Source organism: Coccinella septempunctata, chromosome 6, assembly GCF_907165205.1.
Source record: "Coccinella septempunctata chromosome 6, icCocSept1.1, whole genome shotgun sequence".
Lineage (NCBI taxonomy): Eukaryota > Metazoa > Arthropoda > Insecta > Coleoptera > Coccinellidae > Coccinella > Coccinella septempunctata.
Window position 1 is genome coordinate 19,278,394 of NC_058194.1, and position 27,047 is coordinate 19,305,440.

At 33.9% G+C, this 27,047-nt stretch overlaps 2 protein-coding genes across 2 annotated transcripts; both read left to right on the top strand.

Moving 5' to 3' along the window:
* The first annotated feature begins 596 nt into the window (after positions 1–596).
* LOC123315622 (COP9 signalosome complex subunit 2-like) lies at positions 597–4,135 on the top strand. Its single transcript, XM_044901379.1, has 2 exons — positions 597–913; positions 2,664–4,135. The coding sequence occupies exon 2, from the start codon at positions 2,730–2,732 to the stop codon at positions 4,071–4,073; it is 1,344 nt and encodes a 447-aa protein (XP_044757314.1). The 5' UTR covers positions 597–913; positions 2,664–2,729; the 3' UTR covers positions 4,074–4,135.
* A 754-nt stretch (positions 4,136–4,889) lies between these two features.
* Positions 4,890–10,307, top strand: LOC123315631 (WD and tetratricopeptide repeats protein 1). The gene is made up of 8 exons (XM_044901399.1): positions 4,890–5,402; positions 5,516–5,712; positions 5,844–6,030; positions 7,668–7,970; positions 8,747–8,844; positions 9,199–9,551; positions 9,780–9,976; positions 10,034–10,307. The coding sequence occupies exons 1-8, from the start codon at positions 5,088–5,090 to the stop codon at positions 10,211–10,213; spliced, it is 1,830 nt and encodes a 609-aa protein (XP_044757334.1). The 5' UTR covers positions 4,890–5,087; the 3' UTR covers positions 10,214–10,307.
* The last annotated feature ends 16,740 nt before the right edge of the window (positions 10,308–27,047 follow it).

Below are 27,047 nucleotides of genomic sequence, written 5' to 3' on the forward strand. Positions count from 1 at the left end.
TCAATTCATAACTTGATAAATCTTCAGCTGTGTGTCCCTTATTCTGGATTAATTAGGAATTTCCAAGAGCCGTTGATTTTTTCCGTGAAAATCTTATGAAATTTGTTCACCTAGAACTTAAATATCCTGCTGATGGAAAGCAGAAGGAATTTTGAGCGGTCTAATACGATAGGTCACAGACTGTGGTCCACTGTTAGGTCATCCATGATTATTACGACTAGTTGGGAAGTCTATATCCGTTTATTTTGAATTTCTAGTCCCTATCTTCCATTGTCATAAATATAATAATTGTTCGAATGACACGAGGGGAGATGAACTTTTGACTGGTGCTGTATATAGTTTAATCCCATCGATTTATCATTTATCACCTGCAGTTTCCGATGGAAAACCCTGAACGTCAAACTGATATCGTTCTGTTATTCGTTTCTCTGTACCTAAATATATTTGAACAGTTAAAATGAAATTTCTTCTCGTCCTATTTCAAAAGTCATCATCATTCAAGTACCTATATATAATATCCATCCGCATTTGTTTTTACTTTCAGAATCACATAAATTTATTTCAGGTAGCACCTTCGATACTCCTGATTTGAAATTAAAACGAATAGAATCATGATTACCCGTGATTCAATAATAATCAACAGATTGATGTTGACTACACATTTAACAGGTTTATTCTTCATTGTTACATGATAGGTGCCTTATTATTTTGGTTTTGTTATCGCAATGTATTTGTACCTCAGTAACGTACCTACAGAATATCATTTCCTGACTAACCTCAACGAATTTTTATTTATGCGACTATCTATTCAACGTATTATTATTTAATGTGGAACAGGACTGTTGATTGTTATTCGAAATTATAATTGACAGATTTTGATTGTCAAAATATTATAGTTTGGAGTTTTATTCTGGTGAGTAACAATTCCTTAATTTGTCATCGTCGAAAAAATGCTTGAAAAAACTTTTGTTTTTACAGCTCCATACATTTTCTGTCTACATCTATACTCATACTTGCTGAATTATATCAATAAGACAATCAATTTTGATTGTGAACAAGCTTATGTGTTGTGTTATTAAAGTTCCACTTTCATATCTTTACCAACAAATTTTTGTAATTTCTAATATTTTTAACTTTTATGGTGGTTTCTTTTGTATATCAGTAATTCAGATAAGATACTCGATGCAAAAAAATAACATTCAACTATTTGGCAAATCAGGTAACAGCCACTTTCGTAATCAATTTTCAATTTAGAGTGTCGTTTAGGTTCTCGGTTAAGTAGGACAAAATAAGCTTAAAATTTAAAGAAACTGATTGAACATAAAAGTGGCTATGAATGTTTTATGCGATATAAACAATATATAAGCAACTGCATTCTGAATAAAATCAACATTCATTAAGAATACCTAGGCACTGAAAACTTTCAAATCATTGTATCTGCCAAAGCCTAAAATAAATATAGAGTGTCCTGAAACAAATCTGACAAATGATAAAGGCAGTTAAGGCAAATTCTAGGGAAAATATCTTGCCGATTTTACATAATCAGTCATTTCAGTAAAATGTTTCTGAAAATACCACTGAACATGTTTTTTTTTAGGCCCGGTTGTTCAGTTCGGGATTAAAGTTAATCCTAGATTAATATTGACATTTCCGTTCAATTCTGTCACGTTAATCTAGGATCAACTTAAACCTCGGCTTAACCCCAAACTGAACAACCGGGCCTTAATGATTCAATTTGTTTCTGACTTCAATTATTGCCTTCTCTTGGTATATATTTGGTATACATCAACTGATATTTTTTGATTTTCTCTTCGGGATTCTTCGTCTTTCTGGATATGAGACAAAGTTTAAATTTAGATAAAGGAAGTCGAGGACCATGTAGAAAAAAGATAAAAAAAAGTTGAGATGGAAATTTCAATGATCACATTGAGAAACATTACAAAAAAGCCATAATGTTATTGAAAGTCATCTTCGAGGAGGCAGCAGCTGTAGCTCCTTTGAGAAACATTTTTGAATAAGACGATTTATGTCTAATATGCACCAAAAAATCCCTTTTAGTTTCAGGACATTCTGCAAAATTTATTAGGATATTGGCTTCACTAACTACCCTGAAGATAAAGCAAATACAGATGAAGGCGGTTCGTTGTCCGAAAATTTCGTGAAAATGTACGAGGCAAATAATGCACCCCTACCCCTTCTTAGATATGGGGTGTGCAAAATAGAAACTTTTCTAAAATGTTCGTTGATATTTGACCCCATATATACCTATCTCCACTAAAGTTATAGTGTAGATGCTGTCAGTTGAGCAAACATACCGCTCATATAATTCGAATAGAAAAGCACCATTAAGAGATATAAAGACAAGTATTCCACCTATCGGCAGGTAGAAGGATATGCGAACTAGCAGATCTCTATATGTGCGTCAGTTATTACGTATTCCCAAGTTTAACCATCCTTCCACAATTCTTATAATACTGGCAATAATCGAGTATCAATGATATGAGCTCAAATAAATAAACCTTGTATATTCGGTAAAACAAAACACTTAATATATTTATGCACATGGGGTCTTATCTCAACTTATGATATCATTCTCTGAGGCCTATCCAATTTAGAAAATCAAAATTTTTTAACGTATAAACTATCATTCTTTCATTTTGCAGGTTAAAACGCAATATTATCCCGATAAAATCTAATATTCTGGCATTTTAACTTGTTATCTCCTGATTATGGACGACACATTGAGTTACGATGAAGAAAGTGATTATGGATTGGAATATTCTGAAGAGAGCACCTCAGAACCGGACGTTGATCTCGAAAACCAATACTATTTGGCTAAAACAACGAAGGAAGAGGATCCAAAGGCAGCTCTCGAAGCCTTTCGAAAGGTTTTGGAACTACAGGGGACAGAGAAGGGTACCTGGGGTTTCAAAGCATTGAAACAAATGGTTAAGATCAATTTCCACCTGAAAAACTACCAGGAAACAATGCGAATGTATAAGGAACTGCTGAGTTATATAAACCAATCGGTGACGAAGAACCACGGGGAAAAATCCATCAACTCCATATTGGACTACACGTCGACGTCCAAGGACTTCGATGTGTTGAAGGATTTCTATGAAACAACCTTGGAAGCATTGAAACTGGCGAAAAACGATCGATTATGGTTCAAGACCAACTACAGACTTGGGCTGGTGTACCTTGAGAGAGGGGAATACAACAGACTCTCCAACATCGTGAAACAACTGAAACAGGCTTGTGACTACTCCCCGGAAACCACAGACTACTCAGAAGTAGACCCTCACACTGGGGCTCAAATTCTGTCCATTTACTCCTTGGAAATTCAGATGTACACCGACCTTAAGAATCACCAACAATTGAAAAAGCTGTACGAAAAATCCTTGCACATCAAGTCGGCCATTCCCCATCCCTTGATCATGAGCGTCATTAGGGAATGTGGCGGCAAGATGCATCTCAGGTCAGGCAAATACGAAGAAGCGTACACTGATTTCTTCGAGGCCTTCAAGAACTACGACGAATCAGGTTCGCCAAGGAGGATACATTGCCTGAAATACTTGATCCTGACAAGCATGCTGATGAAGTCTACCATCAATCCATTCGATTCCCAAGAAGCTAAGCCGTACAAGAACGACCCAGATCTGAAAACTATGCTAGACTTAATTTCCGCATTTCAAAATCATGACATGAAGAAATTCGAGCGTATATTTCAAGACAACAAGGAATCTTTGATGGCCGACCATTTTATCCTGGAACATATCGAAGAACTTCTCAAACACGTGAGGATAACAGTTCTTTTAAAGCTCTTCAAACCATACCGTCGTCTCAAACTGAGCAGCATCGCGACAGACCTTGGAATAAGCTACGAAGAAACTGAAAATTTGTTGGTTTCCTGTATCCTAGATCAGTTTATATTCGCTAGAATCGATCAAATTGAGGGTGTACTTATAGAAACCAGAAATGAGGGTGTTGAACGTTATATGGCTATGGAGAGAATTTGTGATAGTCTTGACAACATTAGCATCCATATTATGCACAAGATGCGCTCACCTTAATTATGTATTATTTCAGACAGGACTCCTTGAAATAGAAGTCAATAAAACTTCAGAATTTTGTATCATTTTCTTTAATTAAAAAAATACCCCATGAAAATACAAATACACTGCTCAATAATTGAAAGGGATAACAGAACTTCCATCAATTTATTGCAGGAATTTTCATTTTAAAATGTTTATTTCGATCAGATGCCAATGTATTTTTGGTTGATATTCTTGTTTTTTTTTTTTTCAGAAAAGAATGAAAAGTTACATAGAACAAAAATTAGTTCAAAATATGAGACAACGCCGCATTTTTGATCATAACTTTCCGACCTTTTTCATTTTAGTGGTAAAGTAAAAAAAATAAACATTTTCATTCTAGCACGTGATAGTTATGATGGATCTCAATACTACAGCAACCTCCTACCTCCTCGTGGATTACTTGCTATAAAACATCATGAAACTTATCTTGTTTTCCAATCCATGGTTCTTAATGTAATTGTGAATTGAGAGAAATTCGAAATTAAATCGAAAAATGAAAGTTGCCAGTGCTTCTTGACACACTCCGATGCGATGGAAACAGTGGCAACGTCTAATCTTTTGGCTTTTACGCTTATGAATACATAATACTTGGTTACTCGGGCTACGCCAATTGGGCCAGTTATGCACAAGGAACAAGCAAGAGAATAAAAAGCCGCATAATCCATTGAACTCGATAAATCACCTTGGTACACAACAAAAAATGTAGAAGTCATATTTTATAAGAAAAAGATCTGACATGAGATGACTGGCGTTTGCCATTTGGAATGTCACGATGACAGCTCCCGATGTCATTTGGAAAGGTATTCAAGGTCATAAATATCAATTTAAAGACTTGAAAACAAAAACAAAAATATTTCTGAAAGTTTCAAAATAGTGCTGTTATATTGTTGTAATCTAGTAATATTTTCAGTAAAGCCAAGATTAATGACAGGAGAATCAGGTGAGATAGTCTGATTTAAACCGTATCCTTCCTTTCGGAGCATTTCGCAAATGGAAAGAAAAGCGAAAAAATGGAAGAACGATCACGATGTTGTGAAATTGTTGAGGCACAGGGAAGTGTACCCTGAGTATGCTAATGTTGTCCAAAAGCAATGTCAATTCACGGAGCATTTATTGAAACGATTGGGTCTAGAATATGAACTCAAGGGACATCAGGGCTGTGTGAATTGTTTACAATGGTCAGCAGATGGAAAGCATTTGGCATCAGGCTCTGATGATACGAACGTTATATACTGGGACCCATTTCACCATAAGAAGTTAGAAGTTATCCCTACACCACATGTTGGAAACATATTTTCTGTCAAAGTGAGCTCTTTATTACCTGTAAATTATCAACAAATAATTTCATTCTTCTCATAAACAATGAAGTAGTTTTCTGCTCAGTTAAAATGAGAAATTGGATATTTATTACTTTGTAGTTTTTGGATACCAATGATTCCATAATAGCAACAGCAGCTGGTGATTGTAAAGTTATTGTACAAAATGTCAACGAAGCTGTATCCAAGGAAGCTCCACTTTTACAGTGCTCTTGTCATATTGGTAGAGTTAAAAGACTGGCAACTTGTCCCGATCAGCCAATGCTATTTTGGTCTGCTGGAGAAGATGGATTAGTATTGTAAGTATTCTATAATCATAATCATCATTGAATTATAATATTAATAACTAGAACCTATATCTGTTCATATTTCTTAATATGTTTATTATATATCTGCTCTCTGTTTTACTAAAATAAATAACATTTTTTAGACAATATGATATGAGAGAGCCTCATGACTGTAGAGAACAAGCCAAGGTATTTGTGGATTTGAGCTATGCAACAGAAGTAAAATGCATTCAAGTAAACCCAACAAGTCCTAATTATATAGCCGTTGGAGTAAATGATTGCTTTGTCCGTTTATATGATAGAAGAAAAGTGGCAGTTTCATCCATGAAAGTAAGTATATGAAATTCAAATAATTCGAAATTTATCCCCCATAATTGCTCATCTTTGATTCAAATTCTAATGTTTAGTCAATGTTACTCAACTGGGTGTCCGACTGAGAGTGCTATTTTGTTTATGTATATATCTCGGTATATATGAAATGTTTTGTACAAAAACAAAAGACAGATGAATCTTCTTTTTTTGAATATTTGCAAGGATTTATGACTTCTTGGACTGGAAAAGGATATCACTTGCTTATTTCAATTGGGACTCCCATATTTCAAATGCTCATTTCATGTAGTATTTCCTATAGCTATGTTGAGTAATTTTTGAGATATTCACCATTTTCTGAAAAAAGGAACTGTTTATTCCTTAGAATTTGATGAAATAAGTTACTGACAAGACATTCAATGTTATTTTGTAGGTACATTAAGTTCTGATATATAGGTTCAAAATGTACTGTTTTCAGAAAAAAGCAATAAGTCAATTTTTCAAATGCAGACAGTTACTTTATTAACAAATTTCAATTTAGAACAAAAAAAAATAGATGAGGGCTTCTGAAATTGTGCCATTCTTGTGGTTTCAATATATCTTTCTCTGTGATCATCTATTGAACACTTTGGGTGGGACACCCTGTATAGAAGTATCAAAATATAAAGAAGAGTGGTTGACAACAGTTGTGGACTTCACAGAGCTAGCACAATTCCATTTTCGGGTAGGGAATATCCATAGACATATTAAACACATGGACACGGCGTAGAGAGAGAGGGGGTGCGGCCGAAATAAGATAGAGCTAGTATGGGCAAAACATTCGTTTGAACTTTGTATTTATCGAAATTTTCAGAATTTTTTTATCAATTTTAGATCAACTTTGAATGTCGTAACCTTTTTCTATTTTGAAAGTAATAATAGTGTCCTCGTAGAGTGCAATTAATAGTACGAAATGAGTTGAAAAGACAGATAAAGTGAAATTTCACAGGTATAGTAACTTCGAATGTATTAATCGATTTATTATATCATAGTTGAATTATTCATTTCAAATCAATAAATGTATGTCAATTCTTTTCTCATCTAGCTAAAATAATACTCAAGAAGCACTTGAGATTAGAAGAGAAAATTAGTATGCTGATTGTAATGTCTATTTTTCAACCTTTTGATCAATATTGATCAATGAAATATTTTTTCAGATATTGAACAAGAAATCAGAATATTGTGTTGGCTAAAAATGTGCTCAATTGTTTTTATTCAAATCAATTTATTTACAAACTTTTCATGAACTTATCTGTTGTATTTTCCGAGGAATAGTTGCCGAAAGCAAAAATTGGCTCTTTAGTTCTAATTGGATCATTAAACGCAATCTAAATGATACTAATATTCGTTCAATTTTTTATATTCGATTATAGGTACTTGTTTTTATCTCTAACGGGTGCAAATATACAAATATAGCTCAGAAATTAATACCATCTTGCCCATACTAGCTCCATCTCATGTTGGCCGCACACGTGGCTATTGAAACTCACTGAAAGGGCGCGTCCATGTGTTTTATAGGTCTATGGGAATATCTACCTGCTTGCTCTGCACAGTTCACAACTGTTATGAACCAACAACAAACCTAAATGATTAGTTTCTAATTTCATTTATCATCCTAGCTGAAGAAGAGTTGCTCTATTGACTCTCTCAAAAGATCCTCAGCTGTACTAACAGATACCAATTGTGTGCAATATTATTCCCCTGGACATTTAGCGAAGGAAAATTTCAGTCTGATGAATTTTAAGTTGGCTGCAACTTATATTGCCTTCAATTCTGCTGGTACTGAGATGTTGGTTAATATGGGAGGGGAACAGATCTACCTCTTTGATGTAAATAGTTCTAAACACATCAATGAAATTCTTATTCCTGTAGACTTTACACCAAGAAAAGTGAACCTTTTTCGACCATGCTGTGAGTTCACGGTAAGTATTTACTTGGTACTTATTTGTTTATCAGACACCATGAAATTTATAATTGTACGTAGTCAATAGAAGGTCTAGAAACATACAGAATAATAAGATAGTCAGGAGAGGAGGCTCTAATGAGAGTATCTCTGAACTATACAGATGTTTGCTTATTAAGAAACTTTAACTTTGCATTGATTTGATTTCGAGTTTTATCTAAGGGAAGATTTATCACTAGAGTATTTTGACACAGCTAGTTTCTTCGACCTTGAACGGTTCACATCTCGCAGTGGGTGGAGATAAAAGAGAAACATCTGTCCCTTGTCAACTTCAAATATCTTCAAACCTAACCTAATAAAAAGACACGATTAGTTTCTTGAATTTTTTAATCAATTTCGATTATAATAATCGCATCTTTTCTAATAGACATGGTTGAATGGATGTGAGTTTTAGATTGAGATGGAGTTGTTTGATAATTAAGAAAAACTTGATCAAAAAATAACTTTGCAAACACAATGAGAAAATTCCATTTTGTTAAATCATCAAATGATTGGCCCATTCAATGATTGTGAAACCATTTATGAAGACTTGGGAACTAAATTGAACAAGTGAAATCTCTTGTTCCTTTTATCTAATTTACAGATGGAGGCAACGAATTTTCTGTTTTATTGCTTCCACATATGAATTATAGTATTATAGTTTTAAAATGAATATAGCAATAGATTATTTGAATAACAAGCTCAAAAATATTTCATTTCATAAATAATTTCATGAGATAACTTTTGTATCTTCAGGCTACTTCCACCAAGAGTGATAATGATTCAGTCATCAGTACACCAACTTGCCTTTGTCAATATTTAAATAGAGCAGAAAAACTTTTTCAAAGGAATTGGTAAGTGATTTTTTTTAAATCAAAAATTTAAATCAACTTTGTTTCTAAGTTCTGCACTTTCTTTTCCCTTTTTTTGTCTTCCTACTATAATTTTTGGGGTTTTCCAACCATAATATCAACTTTTCCTAGGCTGTTTCTATGTTTTGGGTATACTACTTTTCAACACTATTTTCCCTAGACTTAGTAGCTAAGTTGAATGTATTTTAAAAAAAGCTTTAGAATTTACCTGTCCTACGGTTTTTAGTATCATCAGCAAATATAAACGTTCATTTCCATAAAACCATTTTTCTCGTGATTGTTTTGGTAGTTTTGATTTTGTGAAGGATCTTTTTTATCCATCTACCTATATTTCAGGATGGGAGACACATATGCTGCGCTTAGGGATTATCTTTATCTAATTCAACATTGTCCGGATGAACTTAAAGTACATTTAGGACTCATTAAATGTCTAGTTACCTTAAAGTGGCCAAAAGAGGCTAATGATTGGGCCAAATTCGCTGTTATGAAATTCCCAGAATTGAAAACTTCACAGGATTATATTGATTTATGTGGTACCATCAAGTTTCTATCAGCTGACAAAAACGGAGATGGGCAGAATAAAATTGATCCTCAAGAAAAAGTTCTTAGGCAGAATTCAATTGATTATAGGAGCCGATTCGTGGGGCACTGTAACACAACAACTGATATTAAAGAAGTAAATTTCTTAGGTGAGTTCAGAGATTATTTTCCAGGATTTGATTGCTATTGTTCTTAAGTCTCTTCTTTAAAGAAAAAATAAACTAATTTCTTAAATTTTTACTTCCATTTTCCTCAAAAACTTGATCATTGACCCTATTGTGTTTTGTGAAAGCAGACTGTGGTAGTTCATATCCTAGTAGGATATCGGATATTTGATTTTCTTTCCCTTAAGTATGATATAAAATTCGTTCTTTCAGGAGGAGAAGGAAATTATATTTGTGCTGGTTCAGATGAAGGAGTTATTTTCATTTGGGATAAATATAGTGGAAATATAGTAAATGCTCTGTGGGGTGATGTGTCTATAGTTAATTGCATACAGCCCCACCCGACTGCTTGTTTTATTGCTTCCAGTGGCATTGATCCTGTGGTCAAACTATGGTCACCAGAAAATGAAGTAAGTTAATTCACTTGTGAAGAGATTTTTATTGTCAATATACATCTTCATTTACAGAATGGCGAAATTAACCACAGAGTGGTTAAAAATCTTCCTACAGTAGTAGAAGACAACCAACAAAGAATGTCAGTTGACCCTTTCGAGACAATGCTTGCAAGTATGGGTTACAGATTATCGAATCAATTTTACCAAGGACAAATAGGGATGAATGAAGTACCAACCTGCCGTACAAGTTAATTTATTCCATAAATTTTTTTATTTCTTCGAATTTTCTAGGAATGATTTATCATTGTAATTGTTCTAAAATTCTAGTAATATATCTTTTGTTGAATGTCTTTTATTTTCTTCATGCTGTTATCAAACGTTCATCCTCAATTATCAGTAATTACTCAGAGTAATTTAAAAATCAGTCCAAAATGGCATAACATTGACTTGAATTGTCTCCCATCCAAATAATTATTACAAAATAGGAAAAAGGAAAGAAATTAAAAGACTTGTTGGATATTAACCTAATAACAAAAGATTTCATATTAATTCTTTATAATATACAAGTTAAGATTTTGAGGACTTGTTACAAATTTCCCAATGAGTTCCTAACCTTACATATACATATAGTAGTAGGCCAGAAGATTCGCCTCTTAGGTTGATTGGTCTTTTAGGCAGATTCTCATTTTGAGATTATTTGTATCTCATTTACAATATATTATAAAAAGTCGCCATTTTGTTAGTTATACCATTTATAACTCAAGATGGGCTTCACTGCTTGTTATAAAGTTTGATTTGTTAGATTTTTTTACAGCCCAGTTATCATAAAATGCATTCAAACGTTTTTTTTTCGCATAATCAAACTGAAAATTGCATATAAAAGTTTCTGCAGAAAATGCATGCCGTCATTTATGGTGGGTTCGTGCAGAGCTCCTGAGAACTAAGAACTAAGAAAAAACCAATCTAATCGGCAGACGACGGTCACGTGAACTCCATCTGCCAATGAGATTGTTCTTGTATGTCTTAGTTCCTGGCTAAGAACTCTGCGTAAACCCACCATTATTCTGATTCCATCTAATTATGAAGTGTACTCTCCATACATCTAATTTTAGATGGCGGTGTATACATTGAGCCTTTGAAGCTTACTGAGTTAACTTTAAATGGTATTACCAACTAAATAAAATCAACAGCTCTACCATATTGTATAAGGACAGTATTGTCCTTATACTATGCCTCTACTTCTGAGGTAGGCATCATGCATCCTGCAGACGAAGTGGCGATATATAATTAGTCATTTTTACGTCATTAAGGATGGCGCAGTAATACAGTAAAATTTATGAACTATGCTTTTTCAACAAAAAGAGATTACCGGTAGATTCGGGTGAATTGAGACAGTCCTGTAACTTGGGACAATTACCCTCTCGCGGATTTCTCTCTTTCTTACCATTTATGAGTGAAGGGACAAACTTATAAGATTGTGTAGCGTCTTTTCGGTTAGTTTAACAATTAATTCCTGCGTTTTTTATGGCCCTTTTACTTTCTAGTGTCCTGGTGTTTCACTTTGTGCATGTGTAATTTTTTTTTCTGGATACGTGGGATATTAGGTATGTCATGAAACAAGGTTGTTTACAAATCAAACGGCTGCACGGATCTCATTCATTTATTTTGTTGTTTCATAGGGTCACTTGGGACAATGCCGAATAGATACAGGCGCCCAGCAAACACTGAAATCCAGTCACTGTACAAAAACTGTACTTCGTTGCTTCAATTGACTGCAGTGACGGTAATGCAATAACTGCACCAAAAAGGACCGTATATGTCCCGGTGGACTTTGCAGTTACTGTACAGTACAAACTGCATTCGACATACAGCCACAGCTGCACTTCAAATGCAGCAGTGACGTGCTAAAACTGTACAGCAAGCTGTACTTTAAATACAGTATTCACTTTGCAAAAACTGCACAGATAGCTGCACTTCAAATGCGGCAGTTACGTGCTAAAACTGTACAGCAAGTTGTACTTTAACTGCAGTAGTCACTATGCAAAAAACTGTACAGTAAACTGCACTCTAAATACAGTGTGGTCACTGTGCAAAAACTGTACAGCCAGCTACACTTCAAATGCAGCAGTTAAGTGCAAAAACTGTACAGCAAGCTGTATTATATATACAATAGACATTGCTCAAACTGTACAGTAAGCTGCACTTTAAATGTAGCAGTCACTGTGTAACAACTATATCGAAACTTGCAATTACGAAACAATAATCTATGTAGAGAAGTTTCCTAATTATAAACTAGTGAAATTTCAATTTCACTAGATATTTTTGGCGTTAAGTGCAGGGATGAGTTCACGCTCTTTGAGGAATAGCCTGCTCTTGGGGGTGACACTACGTTAATGAACCCTAGGAGTTACCTACGACATTCGCCGAAGCAGCGTAGATCGTGCCTGCTATAAACGCCGGTTACGTAGAGGATATAGAGTAGTGCGTCGCCGGTGGCGCCATCGTTTAGCGTATGCTGCACCGCAATAGACGTGTATGCAACCCTGTGAGCGCAACCGTCAAGAGCGGTGATGCCATCATTTGGCTAATTCTGGTACCACCATGGTGAGATGAAGTATTCTTCTACCATGGGTATAATCCATATTTTGGTAATTCTTCAATTATTGAATTGAATCTGTTTACGAAATGTTTCTTTAACCTTCATTATCGAATTCTCAACTTCTTGAAGAAGGTATATGTTTAAGTTTAAGGAATTCCTATGAATTATTATTCTAGATTCTATTATTAACTTTATATATCAAATACTGCGTTTTGAAAATGCAGAATTATCAATACAGAAACTGTGCAGTTACTGTACATCAAAAACTGCGTGTTGAAAATGCAGAATTATCAATACAGAAACTATGCAGTCACTGTACATCAAAAACTGCGTTTTGAAAATGCAGAATTAGCAATACAGAAACTGTACAGTTACTGTACATCAAGAACTGCGTTTTGAAAATGCAGAATTATCAATACAGAAACTATGCAGTCACTGTACATCAAAAACTGCGTTTTGAAAAGGCAGAATTATCAATACAGAAACTGTGCAGTTACTGTACATCAAAAACTGCGTTTTGAAAATGCAGAATTATCAATACAGAAACTATGCAGTCACTGTACATCAAAAAATGCGTTTTGAAAATGCAGAATTAGCAATACAGAAACTGTGCAGTTACTGTACATCAAGAACTGCGTTTTGAAAATGCAGAATTATCAATACAGAAACTATGCAGTCACTGTACATCAAAAACTGCGTTTTGAAAATGCAGAATTAGCAATACAGAAACTATATGCAGTCACTGTACATCAAAAACTGCGTTTTGAAAATGCAGAATTATCAATACAGAAACTGTGTAGTTTCTGTACATCAAAAACTGCGTTTTGAAAATGCAGAATTATCAATACAGAAACTGTGCACTCGCTGTACATCAAAAACTGCGTTTTGAAAATGCATAATTATCAATACAGAAACTGTGCAGTTACTGTATATCAAAAACTGCATTTTGAAAATGCAGAATTATCAATACAGAAACTATGCAGTCACTGTACATCAAAAACTGCATTTTGAAAATGCAGAATTATCAATACAGAAACTGTGCAGTTACTTTACATCAAAAACTGCATTTTGAAAATGCAGAATTATCAATACAGAAACTATGCAGTCACTGTACATCAAAAACTGCATTTTGAAAATTTTAGTATTTATGTTATTTCCTCAAAGAAATAACCAAAAAATGAAAGAAATCAAAGATCCCTTGTTTTGTTAAGTTATTTTACATTTGAGTTGCAATATATTTACTTTCGCTGTAATAGGGGTTTATCATTCAATTTCCTTGCCGAATTTCAACTATATATAATCACAAATTCTAATTTTTCAAAACTATATACCGTCACAAGTCACCTATTTCATTTGAGAGTTGAGAAATCAATGGGTTTTAACTTGTGTACCAAGCTCGGTGGGTGACTTGGGACAAGTATATTTTATTTTTTTCAAAATTTATATTCGAGTTCTGAAGCATGGTATATATCCTAATCAATAGTCTGAGTCATTAAAGCATATTTGAACCTCTTTGTCACATGAAAATAGGTCACCGTTTTTGAAATATGACAAGCGCTTGTCATATTTCAAAAACGGTGACCTATTTTCATGTGACAAAGAGGTTCAAATATGCTTTAATGACTCAGACTATTGATTAGGATATTATATTGATTGATATTATATTGATTAGGATATTAAATGATATATGAATTTCAAAATCGTCCCAAGTCACCCGAATCTACGGTATGTCAGATAAATTTCTTTCAAAGCGGGCACGCTTTGCAGCATAAAAATGTTTCATTCAGTTCATTTAATTCATGCCTATCATAGTTGAATGAACTAAAGCCAGATAAAGACTTTTGGTTGATTTTTAATTAACAAATCTGTTTCGTGAGCCAATGATAACTCATCTTCAGGAGCCGCATCAAATATGTAAAGTGATGTTGAAATCAAGAAAAACACTAATCAGAAAGAGAACATAAACAACCAATGAAACAACATGATGTCTAAAGAAAGAAGGCCCAAAAAGTCTACTTTACAATAATTGGACAATCCTCAGTCCCTTAATAATATTATAAATGTCAAAGTCGGCGTATTTGTTAGTTTGTTATGCCTTTTCATAACTTCCAGAACCATCAGATGTCTTATTCTAATGGGAATTTCACTGCAGTGTACAGAATTTTTCAGATTAGGTTTTCGTGTGTAGTTCATTTTATAATGGAAAAATTACCAAAAATATAGATGTTTTCTAAATAAGTCGTGCATAAAGCCGCTGATTTCATTATTTTTGGTCGACGCTGGGTAAATTATAAGACATATAGAGGAAAATGATGAACTACAATTTCCTAGAGCACCAAAAGTTCTTTATGAAAGCCTGAAGTCAACACCTTCATGCACTATACTTATTTAGAAAAAAATTATATTTTTCGTCATGCAAATGAACGCGATAATATACATCTAACATCTTAGGATAACTCACGCGATAAGCAATTTTAACATTTTTAAATCAATCCAAAATGGTATTCCATTTGAAGAGGGTTATTAACTGGCATCGAATGAGCAGGTTAAAGAAATACGAATTCAGATTTCAGAGAAGAAACATTACGGCTTCTTCTAGGCGACGTTACAGCGGTTTTTTTAGTTTTCGTTATATGAGGGTTTTGGCGTTGCATGCTTATTGATTTTTTGATGTTGATAATTAATTATTATTGCACAGTAACTGCTGCATTTTAAGTGCAGCTTGCTGCATTTAAAATACAGCGTGCTGTACAGTTTTTACACAGTAACTACTGCATTTAAAGTACAGCTTGCTGTACAGTTTTTGCACTTGACCACTGCATTTGAAGTGCAGGTTGCTGTAAAGTGATTGCAAAACCATCGCTGTATTGAAGTCATTGAACTAAACTTTCTTTAGTTCAATGATTGAAGTACAGCTACGCTGTACAGGGTGGGCAAAATTCATTGTCTACTGAAGGGATCTCGAGAACTATAGCAGCTAGAAGAAAACGGATGACACATTCTCTAGCTCTTTTTTCCTGATTATTACAAATCTGAAAACAGATCCAGCCTAACGGTCATAGATTTTGAGTTATGAAGGAAAATTAAGAAATTGTCATTTTCAATGAAGCTGAATAACTCGCTTGTTTGAACACGTATTCGAAATACGTTGTTACATTCTACAGGCACTTTTTTATTAGGAATTCGAATATGATATTAATAAATTTTTCGATCCAGTCATTTTAGAGATACGACAGGGATTTCTGATTTTTCAAATATAAACTATAGTTGAAAGTTCTTTCATCTTGCTGCAATTTTTTTGCTGATTTCAAAAATGTATCATATGTTGCTATTCACATGAATGTACAGTTCAGCGGGACATATATGGTCCGTTTCAGTGCAGTTACTGCATTCATGTGCAGCAAACGCTGTACAGTTTTTGTACAGTGGCTACAGTGTTTGCTGGGTATATTTTTTTTCGATTTCATTCTTCATAGTGAGGTTTGTTGATTTTATGCTCATTTTCTTTCTTTCTAATTACTAGTGTTTTACTATGATATCATATTGCTCACGTAATATTTCGAAATATTGCGTGAGCGAAGCCGCAGGTTTAACCTAGTACCTAAATAAATGACATTTATGAGGCGGGAGTATATGTTGTAGATAACAGTTAATTTTATTTGTGTGATTTTATTTTTTACACTCAATATGTCATTTATTGAGTATCGTCAAGTTGTATAGTATAGAGTTTATACATTATAGGTACTAAATAGTTCGAAATTTAGGTAGCATAATAATTTACTGATTACCATATGTAAATTGAATGCAGCCTACAAATAATTCAGACCTGTAATCAAGGGTAGAACTACATGCAATTACCAGTTTCCTACTTCCATCGAGATAATTTCAGATTTTGTATCGATTCGATTTTTGATTTATTCAAGTTGAATCTTTATAATAATTTAAATGGTTCAATTAATTGATTAGTACCTATACCTGTGGAGGTTTATATAAGTGTAATACGCTACCACAGGAAATCAAGAAATAATCGGATTACTCTCTGCAAAATGGCCTCAAATTATTGTGTTCCATTAATACCTATATAGGTATTATATAGGTATCTCTTTTATTATTGTTCAGGTACCTATATCGTTCTTTGCGCAGTGATTTTTATTTTAATTATTACATATGTTTCGTCTTTATAATGGGATGACAATATTTTTTTAAACAAAATAATCTTTTTATTACGGTTATCCTATAGCGATACAAATAAATAAAATTGGCGTGTCTGTATGTAATTTTTGAATATCTTACTATTTTTGGATTGTTTGCACGTTATCTCTGAACCTAATGAACACTTTTCGAATTTTTTTTCTATCTGCCTTCCTGTTTGTCCATCGTAACCTATTTGGATTAGCTCTCTAACTGTTGGAGAGAGGACTTTTCATGCGAGGCTGTAGTCTACATTCTACTTTCCAACTCTCCTAAGCTACTTGAGCTTAGCTTAAGCTTTTTTTACAATTCCGGATATCATACTCACTATATCTGTATTGTTTAATGACAATATTAAATTCGAATATCTCACTTGGAGGGTTAAACGAATATACCAACCTACAGTTAGGAAATATGTAGACAGTGAAAATAAAAATATTTAATTCTAAAACATTTATATTCGCAAAAAAATTGAAAAATGTAAACTATTGTAATAGGAAACGAATCTAAAAGACAAAAATTACAAAGGCTTATTATATATGTATATATAATTTCTAAGGAATGACATGTTATATGTATATAATACTTTTATGTCATATAATGGGGAAAATAAGGTTGTAGTGTCAAGAGGTCAGCGAGTTATCGCCATCAGAGAAAAATCCAGGTCAGGGGATGAACTTTGTTTTAATCCTATTTTTGATATCTACCTACTCAAAATTTTAACTTTTTGGAGTAGCTATACTTAAATTATAATTAATAGGTTCATACTTGATTCCAAGAGTTCATCATTGGAAATAATGAACCAAAATCAATGGTTTTCATGAATTTTTTGTCCACTGCAATAGAGCATAGAGAGAATGTTTTTCTTTCATAATCAGCGTGTGAATCTTTGAGATTGAACAAAAAATAATAAGCCAAGACATGTTTTCAAACTCGTTACCGCTTGGCAAATAACGTTTGACGAGTTTTTCCTTATTAGATCATGTTTCATATCTTCAAAGTGCTACTATGAGATATGTCATTACATGTGAATTAATTTGTAAGGGGAGTGAAAAGTCGAGCGATGAGGGATCGAATCGGCCTTCTTAATTAACCAAGTGGCTTCGTCGCCATGGGCACAAGAAGTTGTTTTCCAGGCCCGACTTCTTATCTACTAGTTAAATGTTGGAATTTTGAATTTGATGGATATAATCACTTTTGTACTATGAAATGTCAACTGCTACTAGCCTTATTCGATGTTATGAACGGTTAAAAATAGCTCTAGACTATGTCTAAAGGTGTATAAATATGTATACCAACTCAAGCAAGATAATTGGGTTCAGTATAATTTCCCGTTTATTGACTTCTACTCGGTTAAGAACTCTTCAAGGTCTTTCGGTTCCCTCCATCCAGTTATAAGGTTTCAATGATGATTCGCGAATATATAAAATGGAAGAAGTCGCAACCAGAACGCCGCGTAATCCTCGGTCTCACAGAATATTAGTAGGTAGGTACCTACATGTCGGTAACATTCGAGAAGAACTATTCGATGAACCCAGCCTCATTATTATATCTTGATATTTTTATTCTTCACTTCAGTGCTGAAACGAATATGAAGAAATAATATCTGACATATCAGGACTTATTTTTTCTTGAGACTATCCAATTCAAAACACAATCCTCTATTGAGCAGCAAATGAAGTGGAATAGTTGGAATATTGCCTGAGTTTGATTTTATAGGTCTGACAACTCCGACATTACTTTGGTGGTGTTGGATTTTCACCCTGTGATGCAAAAAGCATTATCCCCTGTCGCGTGCCACTGGCACAGAGTATTTTTTCAATTTCTTCTTGCTGTACAGGGTGGGAATGTAAAATGAAAAAAATTTCTAGTTTCGGCGAAGAATTTGGGTATAGCACAGGGCCTTACAGAGATTTTTTATGCTAGGTGGATTGTTTGCTCTACACCCGACAAGTCTTTGCTACTTTTTGCCGAAAATTTGCACCCCTCAAGCCTTGCCAATACTTTTTTTTTCTATTAGCTTCTACATTTGCAGCCAATGGGCTACCTATTACGTTGCAAAAATACATGCTCATGACAACATTTTCGAAACATCTCAAAACATCCCAGGGATGTTCGTGCTGCCTGGGCTGTGGTTACGCTTAAGTTTACCGGCTAAAGATAGAAGAAACCAACATTAGCAAACATTAGCGGCAAAACATAGCTTAGCCGGCTAATCGTTTATGTTCACACCTATCTTTAGCCGTAACATATACATTGCATTGCTATGGAATGGACTATTCAATAAATTCCGATTTTATCGTGCAATTCGTCTTATTTCGAAAAACAATAGCAGAATTTCCAGAATCCATTGAATAGTATAGAAAGTAGCTCTTGAATCCATGCTCGGTTTCTTAAAATTTCATAAGACGGAAACATACCCTCAAAACACCCTGTATATCGAAATTCATTACAGCAACCTAATTATTGGAAAATAGCAGGAAAAATTTAATAAGGTCAAATGTATTTAGAAAGTACTTCAGTTGTTGATTCAATGTGAAATATGAAATAAAATTGAGGATGATATTTCTGGTACTTAACATGTCCGATCTTTCGATTGATACACTTTAAATACACTTTTGTTCATTCATGAAACAGTATATTAACGAACCAACAGAAAACAAGAATGCAGGGCAAAACAAGTGCTTGGTAAGAATCATAAAAAAAAACAATTATGCTTATTAATGAAAATGTTGAAACAATAAGCAAGAAAACTATCAAAAAATCATAAATCAATTACTTACGCCAGGTGTCGCATCGATTCATTTAGTAGAGGAAGTGGTCCGAATATGAGCCCTGCACTTATTATGGGCCCCAGGGCCCCCAATATATTTCCACTAGATCGAGCATGCGCTACATTTATGATTCAAACATTTCCGTGTACATGCGCGCGACCTCAATTGTATCTCTGTAGAAATAGGTGGCGATAAGTTTATTTGTGTATTTAGAAAATTGTTTTATGGTTAATATTTTTCTGCTATTTGTTAACGTCTATGTTTAAATCTTTATAGTTGATGTGTAAGTATGTTTAAAGAGTGACCAATAGTTGATATTCCAAAATAAAAACTAACCTGAATACTGAATGGAAAAGAAATTAGATCTTTCGAATAATCACATGGAATGTTGGTAATATGTGGGCCCCTTACGTGGTCCTGTTATGGGACAAGATTCAAATTCGGATGAGTAAGAGAAATCCAGCATCAGCACTCCTAAGAAAAGAGGCACCAAACGACAAGTCTTTTCAGAATCAAAAGCTGAGAAGACAACAAAAAAAAAGCATCAAACAAAACAAAAGACAATGAGATCAGCGAATCATAGGATGGAAGTCAAGAGTTTATCCAAGATATTTATGACTTTTTGCATGTAAAATTCAGTTTTCACGTTAAAATAAATGTATTTTAAATTTAATTTTTTGATGATGCCCCTTTAATGAACCATAGGTAAATGTCTGAGCTTGCAGTGTGTCATTTTTATTGGATATTTATTAGTAAGATACCACGATTTATTGAAAAAAAAGGGGCTCATATTGGGACCACTTCCTCTACTTAGTACGATGAGGATACTGGCTTTCAACAAAAAATAATTTGTCGACTTCGTTGGTTGAGTTAAACGGTACTGATGAGCTCAAATAACAGCGAAACCGATCGTCCGCTACTCTCCTTCGATGGCGGCTCGATTTCTAGTATTTACAAGATTGACAAAGGTTTCTGAACTCGCCTATTAAGATTCAATACCTACCAGGACTAAGAATTGTAAAGTTTTTAATATACTGGATCCTCAACTGGAACGAAATTTAAGGAAAGCAAAACTAGCTCTATTAAAAGATACGACAGGGGTTCTTCACACGTGTATGATGCCACATCTCTTCAGGGGTCCCCCAATCGAAAGGAGTTTGTACCTCTTTTTTTTCAGCTAACGACTACTAACGAAAGATACGATCTTTGACATTTAGGGGGCATTCACACAGGAATTCTACTCAGGAATTTATCAACGCTTGTCAGAGTCGCCGTGCAAATCCTGCGTCAGCTAATTCTCAGAGCGCCGTTCGAATTCGAGGAGAATGGTGAGGATTAAATGGACTTCCGGAGGTTGCAGAACTAGCTTTCAAATCCGCAAAAATGAAAACATTCCAGTGGTATTTCTCTTCACACGTTTCGTAGGTTTTCTGGTCCGTTTTTGCGCGCTTTTTCCTTTTGTAACCAGAGCGTCCTCAGATTTTGGCTAAATCTCTGTTATTTTCGAATTTTGAGGAACAATTGGACTTCTAGATGAAGAATTTGTGAACAAAATGAAGTATATCTGGCAGAAACTAACTTTTCAGGATAGTCAAGTTCTTTAATTCCCTTGATGGTTTCAGAGTTATGGGAGTTCACAATATTAAAAATATTTATTATAGATGCAGTGAATTGACACTAAAAAAGGCGGCGTCTATGAATGAAGGAATACTTTTAGTGATGAGTTTCTGCACTAACCACCCTTCTACTCTAAAGAACACTTATTCGGACAATGGTTTTTGAAATAAGTATAGTACACATATAGGGTCATTCGAGGCAACTGTGCGCACTTTTGCCTTTCAAGCCATACCCTGTTTCAAATTTTGAAGCTGGGAAAATTAAAACATATTCATAAGATAGAGAATTTTCTAATCTAAAAAAACAGCAAGAAGCAAACAAACAAAAACGTTTTTTTTTGCAAAAAATATTTAATAGTGAAAGTCGGAGTGCGTTCACATGCCCCGTATTGCGGGTAAGTGTGCGCACCCTTACGGGGTAAGTGAACGCAGTACTTAGTGAACCACACAATAAAAACATATTACAAAATGTGTCGTCTGGTTGCAAAACCGGCCAACTCCTCAATTTTCGGAGAAAATTTCTGTTTATTTTACTAAGTCCTTTACTAACATTTCCACCCATTGGCAATGAGAAACCATAACAAAACCGGTCAACTGCGTGCGTTTTGGGGGTTAGAAAACTCCAATGTGCTGCAAAAGCGGCCGCATCCATTTTGGCTGACTTGGGTAACGAGGAAGTCTACGAGGAAAGAGATGACGAATCCTTGGAGAATAATGACGTCATCATGTGCGAGCCTGAAGATGACGATTTAGCCCCTCGAGTGTAAAGTTTCGTTTCAACTATGTTATATACATAATTATATATTTTTTTTATAAGTTTACTCAACCTAAAATAAAGTTCAGTTGCACAGAAACATTGTGAATGATTTTTCTTGGCTAAAACCCCGCTATTTGATGTCAATTTTATAGATATTTTAAGCTTTAGTTTGTTGCAAAACCGGCCAACTCCAAAGTGGGTTGCAAAACCAGCCAAATCCTAACTATAATTTTGAATTTCCCCCTCCCAGCACCTTCCCCCAGATTCTCTTATGGTGCTCTAAAACCTACTATCCTAGTGACACATTAATAACAAGAGATTTGGATCGTATCTCCAATTCCCTTGTTTTGACAAAAAATCGTCTCTCCTGAAAAATTTTCTGTTATGGAGATGACCGCCGGTTTTGCAACCAGACGACACAAATAATGTCATCAAAATCTTACAATATTAGCATTGAGTATTAAACCCAGTTTAATACTCCTATGAAAACCTAATTTGGCGATTCTGCGCCTTTGCTTCACCCAAATGAAGCCCTCTTTCATACATTTCATAGTCGATATATACGCACTGCGCATACTTACCCTCTGCGCTCAGTTACCCCGAATGACTGTAATCTAATTTGTTTATGGAAATTTCAGGACGGTGATAAATATTGACCAGATAGACACATCGACGACAGTTTGTTTGTATAACTGACTTTCGGTACAGAAATATACTCTTCACTAAAATTATAACATTTCAAACCAAACAAGCATCACTGCATTTTATTATTCTAACAAAATAAAAGAGTTGGCACTAAACTAAAAACAAAAAATATGTTTATATTAAGTGAGAAAATTGCTTATCTAAGAATTAACTGTTTTTGAATCCCAGGGAATGCCACCTTGCCTCAACACCACTACTTTAAGAAATAAACATGCAAAAATAGCACTGTATTGGCTTTTTCTAAATTTTATTGTCCAATCTTTATTCTTATTGTTTGCATTGTTCTTATACATTCAGGATTCAGGGGGTGATTCTAGAGGTCAAAATTTGAAGAAAACTCAGGTCCTAAAATGCACACCACGCGCTATACAGCCTTTTCAATAAGACTTCCGAAATCCAACCAATTTGCTGATAGCTTTGTCAAAAATTGGCGGATTCAAGTGAAGGTTTTTGGAAAAACTTAATTGAAAGGCGATAAAAAAAAAACCGATTCTCATCAGTGATGAAGATAATTAATAAAATTACCTAGTTCTAATTTTTGAGTAAGTGATCTAATTAAAGTTTTAATCAAAGGAAAACCTTTCTTTATCATTTTTGAAGAAAAAGGTACCAGAATCATCAGCCATACCTTCTGCCGGGAATTGGAAGTGGCTGCTTTTGATACTTCGAAATTTCGATGCAATTCATTACTAATTTATTCTCGTTGAAAACCAAGGAATCCCTAAAAACGGTCAGCGATTGCTTGATGCCGAAACAACTGAAAGTTTCCCATGAATCTTATAAGTCCTTCTTTGACTATAGTCAGGAGAAATGGGATAATACAATATGAATAATAATAATATCTTCATCTTTGTTGGATTAATGAAACTTCAGCATTAAATTTGATATGAATGAATGTAAATACACTGGATACTTGCTGTTCTTTAGTATAAAATGAAAAGGTACAAAGTCACTAAGATATTCTTTGAGATCATGGGTAAGTGGATGAATTCATTGGAAATGAATGATCTTGATATTTGTTGATGGCCTTGAAGAACTAAATGAAATTTCAGTGAAAAATCATCAACAATTCATGCCCATTTCAAACCACAGTGTTCATCATTCTTATATATTAACACAGATACTCACCTTTTGGAAAAAACTGACAAACGTTCAATGTCTATCATATCATACCTATCAGGATCTTTCAAATTTTTTTTTTATCTGCCCCTGCTTTCACCTCTCTAAAGATGGCACTTGAAAAGCAATTTTTTTCTTAGAAACCCGAAAGCTGAGAGAAATGAAATTTGGCAGACTAAAACAGCAAGAAGGCGATAAAATTTTCCGATATTATCTTCCTACCCAAATTTTTTGATTGTCTTATTGTTCCCATAAAATGTCCGCCCAAATAAATCTCTGTAGGTTTTCTGGTTTCTAGGAAAAAAATCAAAATTGCTTCTCAAATGCCATCTCAAGGGGGCTGCATCTAAGCAGTTCTACAACTCCTTTTCTGCCATCGTATAAATTGTGCCTATATGTTTCGAAATTGAGAGAACTGAAAGGATTGGAGAGGTTCCACATAAACATTTCAGAACCAGTTGCTAATACCCCTATTTATATGTGGATCCAAAAACATTTAGATTCGACACTATCGTTATTATATTTATGCGAAATTCCTTTCCAATCATCAACAAATCCTGGCCATGGGTTAATGTCTTGTGATGTGAAATTCCTAAGAAGATTTTTTATTCAAAATACGAGGAATATGACCTATTCGAACAATCGCAACTAATTAGTTAAGAATTCTCAATTCATATTATTCTCATATATTGGTCTAAGATAAATTAATTCTATTTAATCTAAAAATATTTCCTGAAAACCGCAACCTATCAATGATAATTTATTATTTATAGCCTGATTATGAAATATTGGGAAATGGAAAGTTTTCTCGCTTACTCTAGCATCGGAATCGCTGTTCGACCATTGTTCTATTCAACTTGTTCCTATGAAATGAATGATTCTTTGTTTATTGAAAAATGAATTGAAACACAGTAAACAGCAGTCACTACACATAAAAAATTCGATTTTGGTAATATAAATAACAGAAGTACCTATAGGGTGTCACAGTAAAAAAAAACTCAACTCAACTTCCTTCAATACCTATCTCTAGACTACTTCTGGCTTATTTCACAAACTACAGTACCAGTGAGTGTTTTTGGGGTAAGAATTTCAAAATTATTTACGATTTTGTTGTTGTTGTGTTGTTGACTTGGACAGATAAGAGGGCTCCACCTTTTGTGCCACACTGTATATGCCTTTTGAGATTGAGTAGAAAATTATGGTTCTCTAACTTTTCTGCTCAAAAAGCAATGCTTTTGGAGAAAAACGCTTTTGAAGGGAGCCAGAATTCTCATAATTTTTTGATTTTTCAGTTTTTCTTAGCATTCATCTTTCCTTTTATTCTCGAATCTCTATTTTTTTCAGGAGCAGGCGAATTCAGGAGAGTATATTGAATGAAAAAAAAACAAAATCTTCCTCAAAGTATTTATTTCCCATAAATAAAATAGTTCCTAACGTTATATAAAAGAATACAATGGATAGATTGTAGGATAGATATACCTAAAAAATGCTGTTTCGTTTGATTAGTTTTCATAATTGAATTCTTTATTGACTGACATCGAAAGTCATCAATGGTGTCTAATATTTCGTATATTTTCATTATTTTGGGGCAATTGTTGGCTAGTTTTATCCATAAGGACACCAATTCATTTATTTCTTCAAACAATAATTCAAAATGAAAACGCTGAAACCCGCCAATTAATTTTGAATCACTATCATTTTCTGGCAATAAAAGAGTGTTTTTCTTCAACCCCTTAGCCGCAACCCTATCCAACCGAAAATGCACATAACAAATAAATTGCATTGTTAAAAAAATATAAATTTCTGATATTTAATTTATGCAGCCGATACTTCATGTAACTCCATAATTAATTAATAATCTGTTATATAAATTAAAAATGTATGGAATTAAATTAAATTTCTCGAGTAAGAACAGTGAAGCTATCCCCTTACTGACCATACCTACTTATATATTATATATTATTTATCTAAATGAATTCCTTTCATTATTGCAACAATCAACAGGATATTAGTGATCACCCCTCTTCTTCCTATGGATTTCGAACTGGCTACTTCTGACAAAGAAACGAGATCAGGGAACTCCTCAACCGCAGGCGGATAGAAAAAAACGCCAACGGTGGTGGAGTTACCATTTCCCACTTCTTTTCTCTCGCAACTCCAAACGTTATAATCGAATACTTTGATGTGTTCCTGAAATGCAGAAAAATAATGGAAATAACGAGAATATGATAAAAAAAAACAAATCACTCTTCTCACGTTCTCAGTGATATGCAAAGTGCAAATAGTAACAAAAATGTGACGCAAATTTTTTAGGAAGCTCAGCTTCTGTCAAAAATCTCCCTAGATTCGACTTGTATCGAAGAATAATTCGTTGCTATACAGGAAGTGAATAAACAGTTGTGAAAGAATTGGTGCAGCTATAATATGGGAACGAGAAGGTAATGAAAAATTTTGTTGGTGTTTCCCTATATTTGCAAGGGGTAAAAAAGCCATCCCTCAAATTTGTTCTGGAAGAAACTTTTTTTATTATTCATATCAAACCATTCAGAAATGAATTTTTGATAGCTTCATTCATTTGGAATAAATAAGGTCTCGCTAAAACTAATGGTTTTTGAGGAAAGAAATAAGATTTTGAGTTGCGTAATTCAGGTTGTTATTTGGAATAAACACTGTACCCTGTACCATAGATCGATTAGAAATAAATCTGTGCACTGAACGAAGATATTTTAAATTTTGTTGCTGATTCATTTTCTCTGAATTTGAATATTTTTTCAGTTCGAATACTTTCCTATAGAACTTATTGGAAACTCTAAATTCAGAGTGCTATATGTTAGATACATAAAATAATAAATGTACATTGAAGAAAGTATACAATACGTCTTATATAGTGAACAAACTGAAATAAGATGCAAGGTTTCGAAAAATTGTAGTTTTTCAAATGTTCATCGCTATAAATAAAAGTTTTGTAACAAGAAGCTGTATGAGTAAAACGATTTCCCATATAGAACGAACAGGTTGATAATTTAAATAATAAACTAACTCTATTTGCTATGAATTGAATTTTTATTCGCTTTCAATGAAACTACTTGTTTTTTCTTAACACCCAATTTCCTGAAATTAACCAGCCTTTATTTATATATATATATATATATATATATATATATATATATATATAATCATTATCCAAATTACCTTTCGGTGTATGTATTTATTTATTCCTGCTCAAAATTTATAAACTTCCTAGCTTAGTGTGGTCGTGAAATTCTTGATGATGGAGCTTGAATACTTGGTGGATAATTATTTCGAGCCTTTTCCAACATCTTTT

Bases quoted from the DNA above. Each gene is read 5' to 3' on its own strand.
- LOC123315631 (XM_044901399.1), top strand. From the start codon at position 5,088: ATGGAAAGAAAAGCGAAAAAATGGAAGAACGATCACGATGTTGTGAAA. The intron at 5,713-5,843 runs GTAAGTATTCTA...AACATTTTTTAG, and splicing joins GGAGAAGATGGATTAGTATT to ACAATATGATATGAGAGAGC. The intron at 9,977-10,033 runs GTAAGTTAATTC...CTTCATTTACAG, and splicing joins TATGGTCACCAGAAAATGAA to AATGGCGAAATTAACCACAG.
- LOC123315622 (XM_044901379.1), top strand. From the start codon at position 2,730: ATGGACGACACATTGAGTTACGATGAAGAAAGTGATTATGGATTGGAA.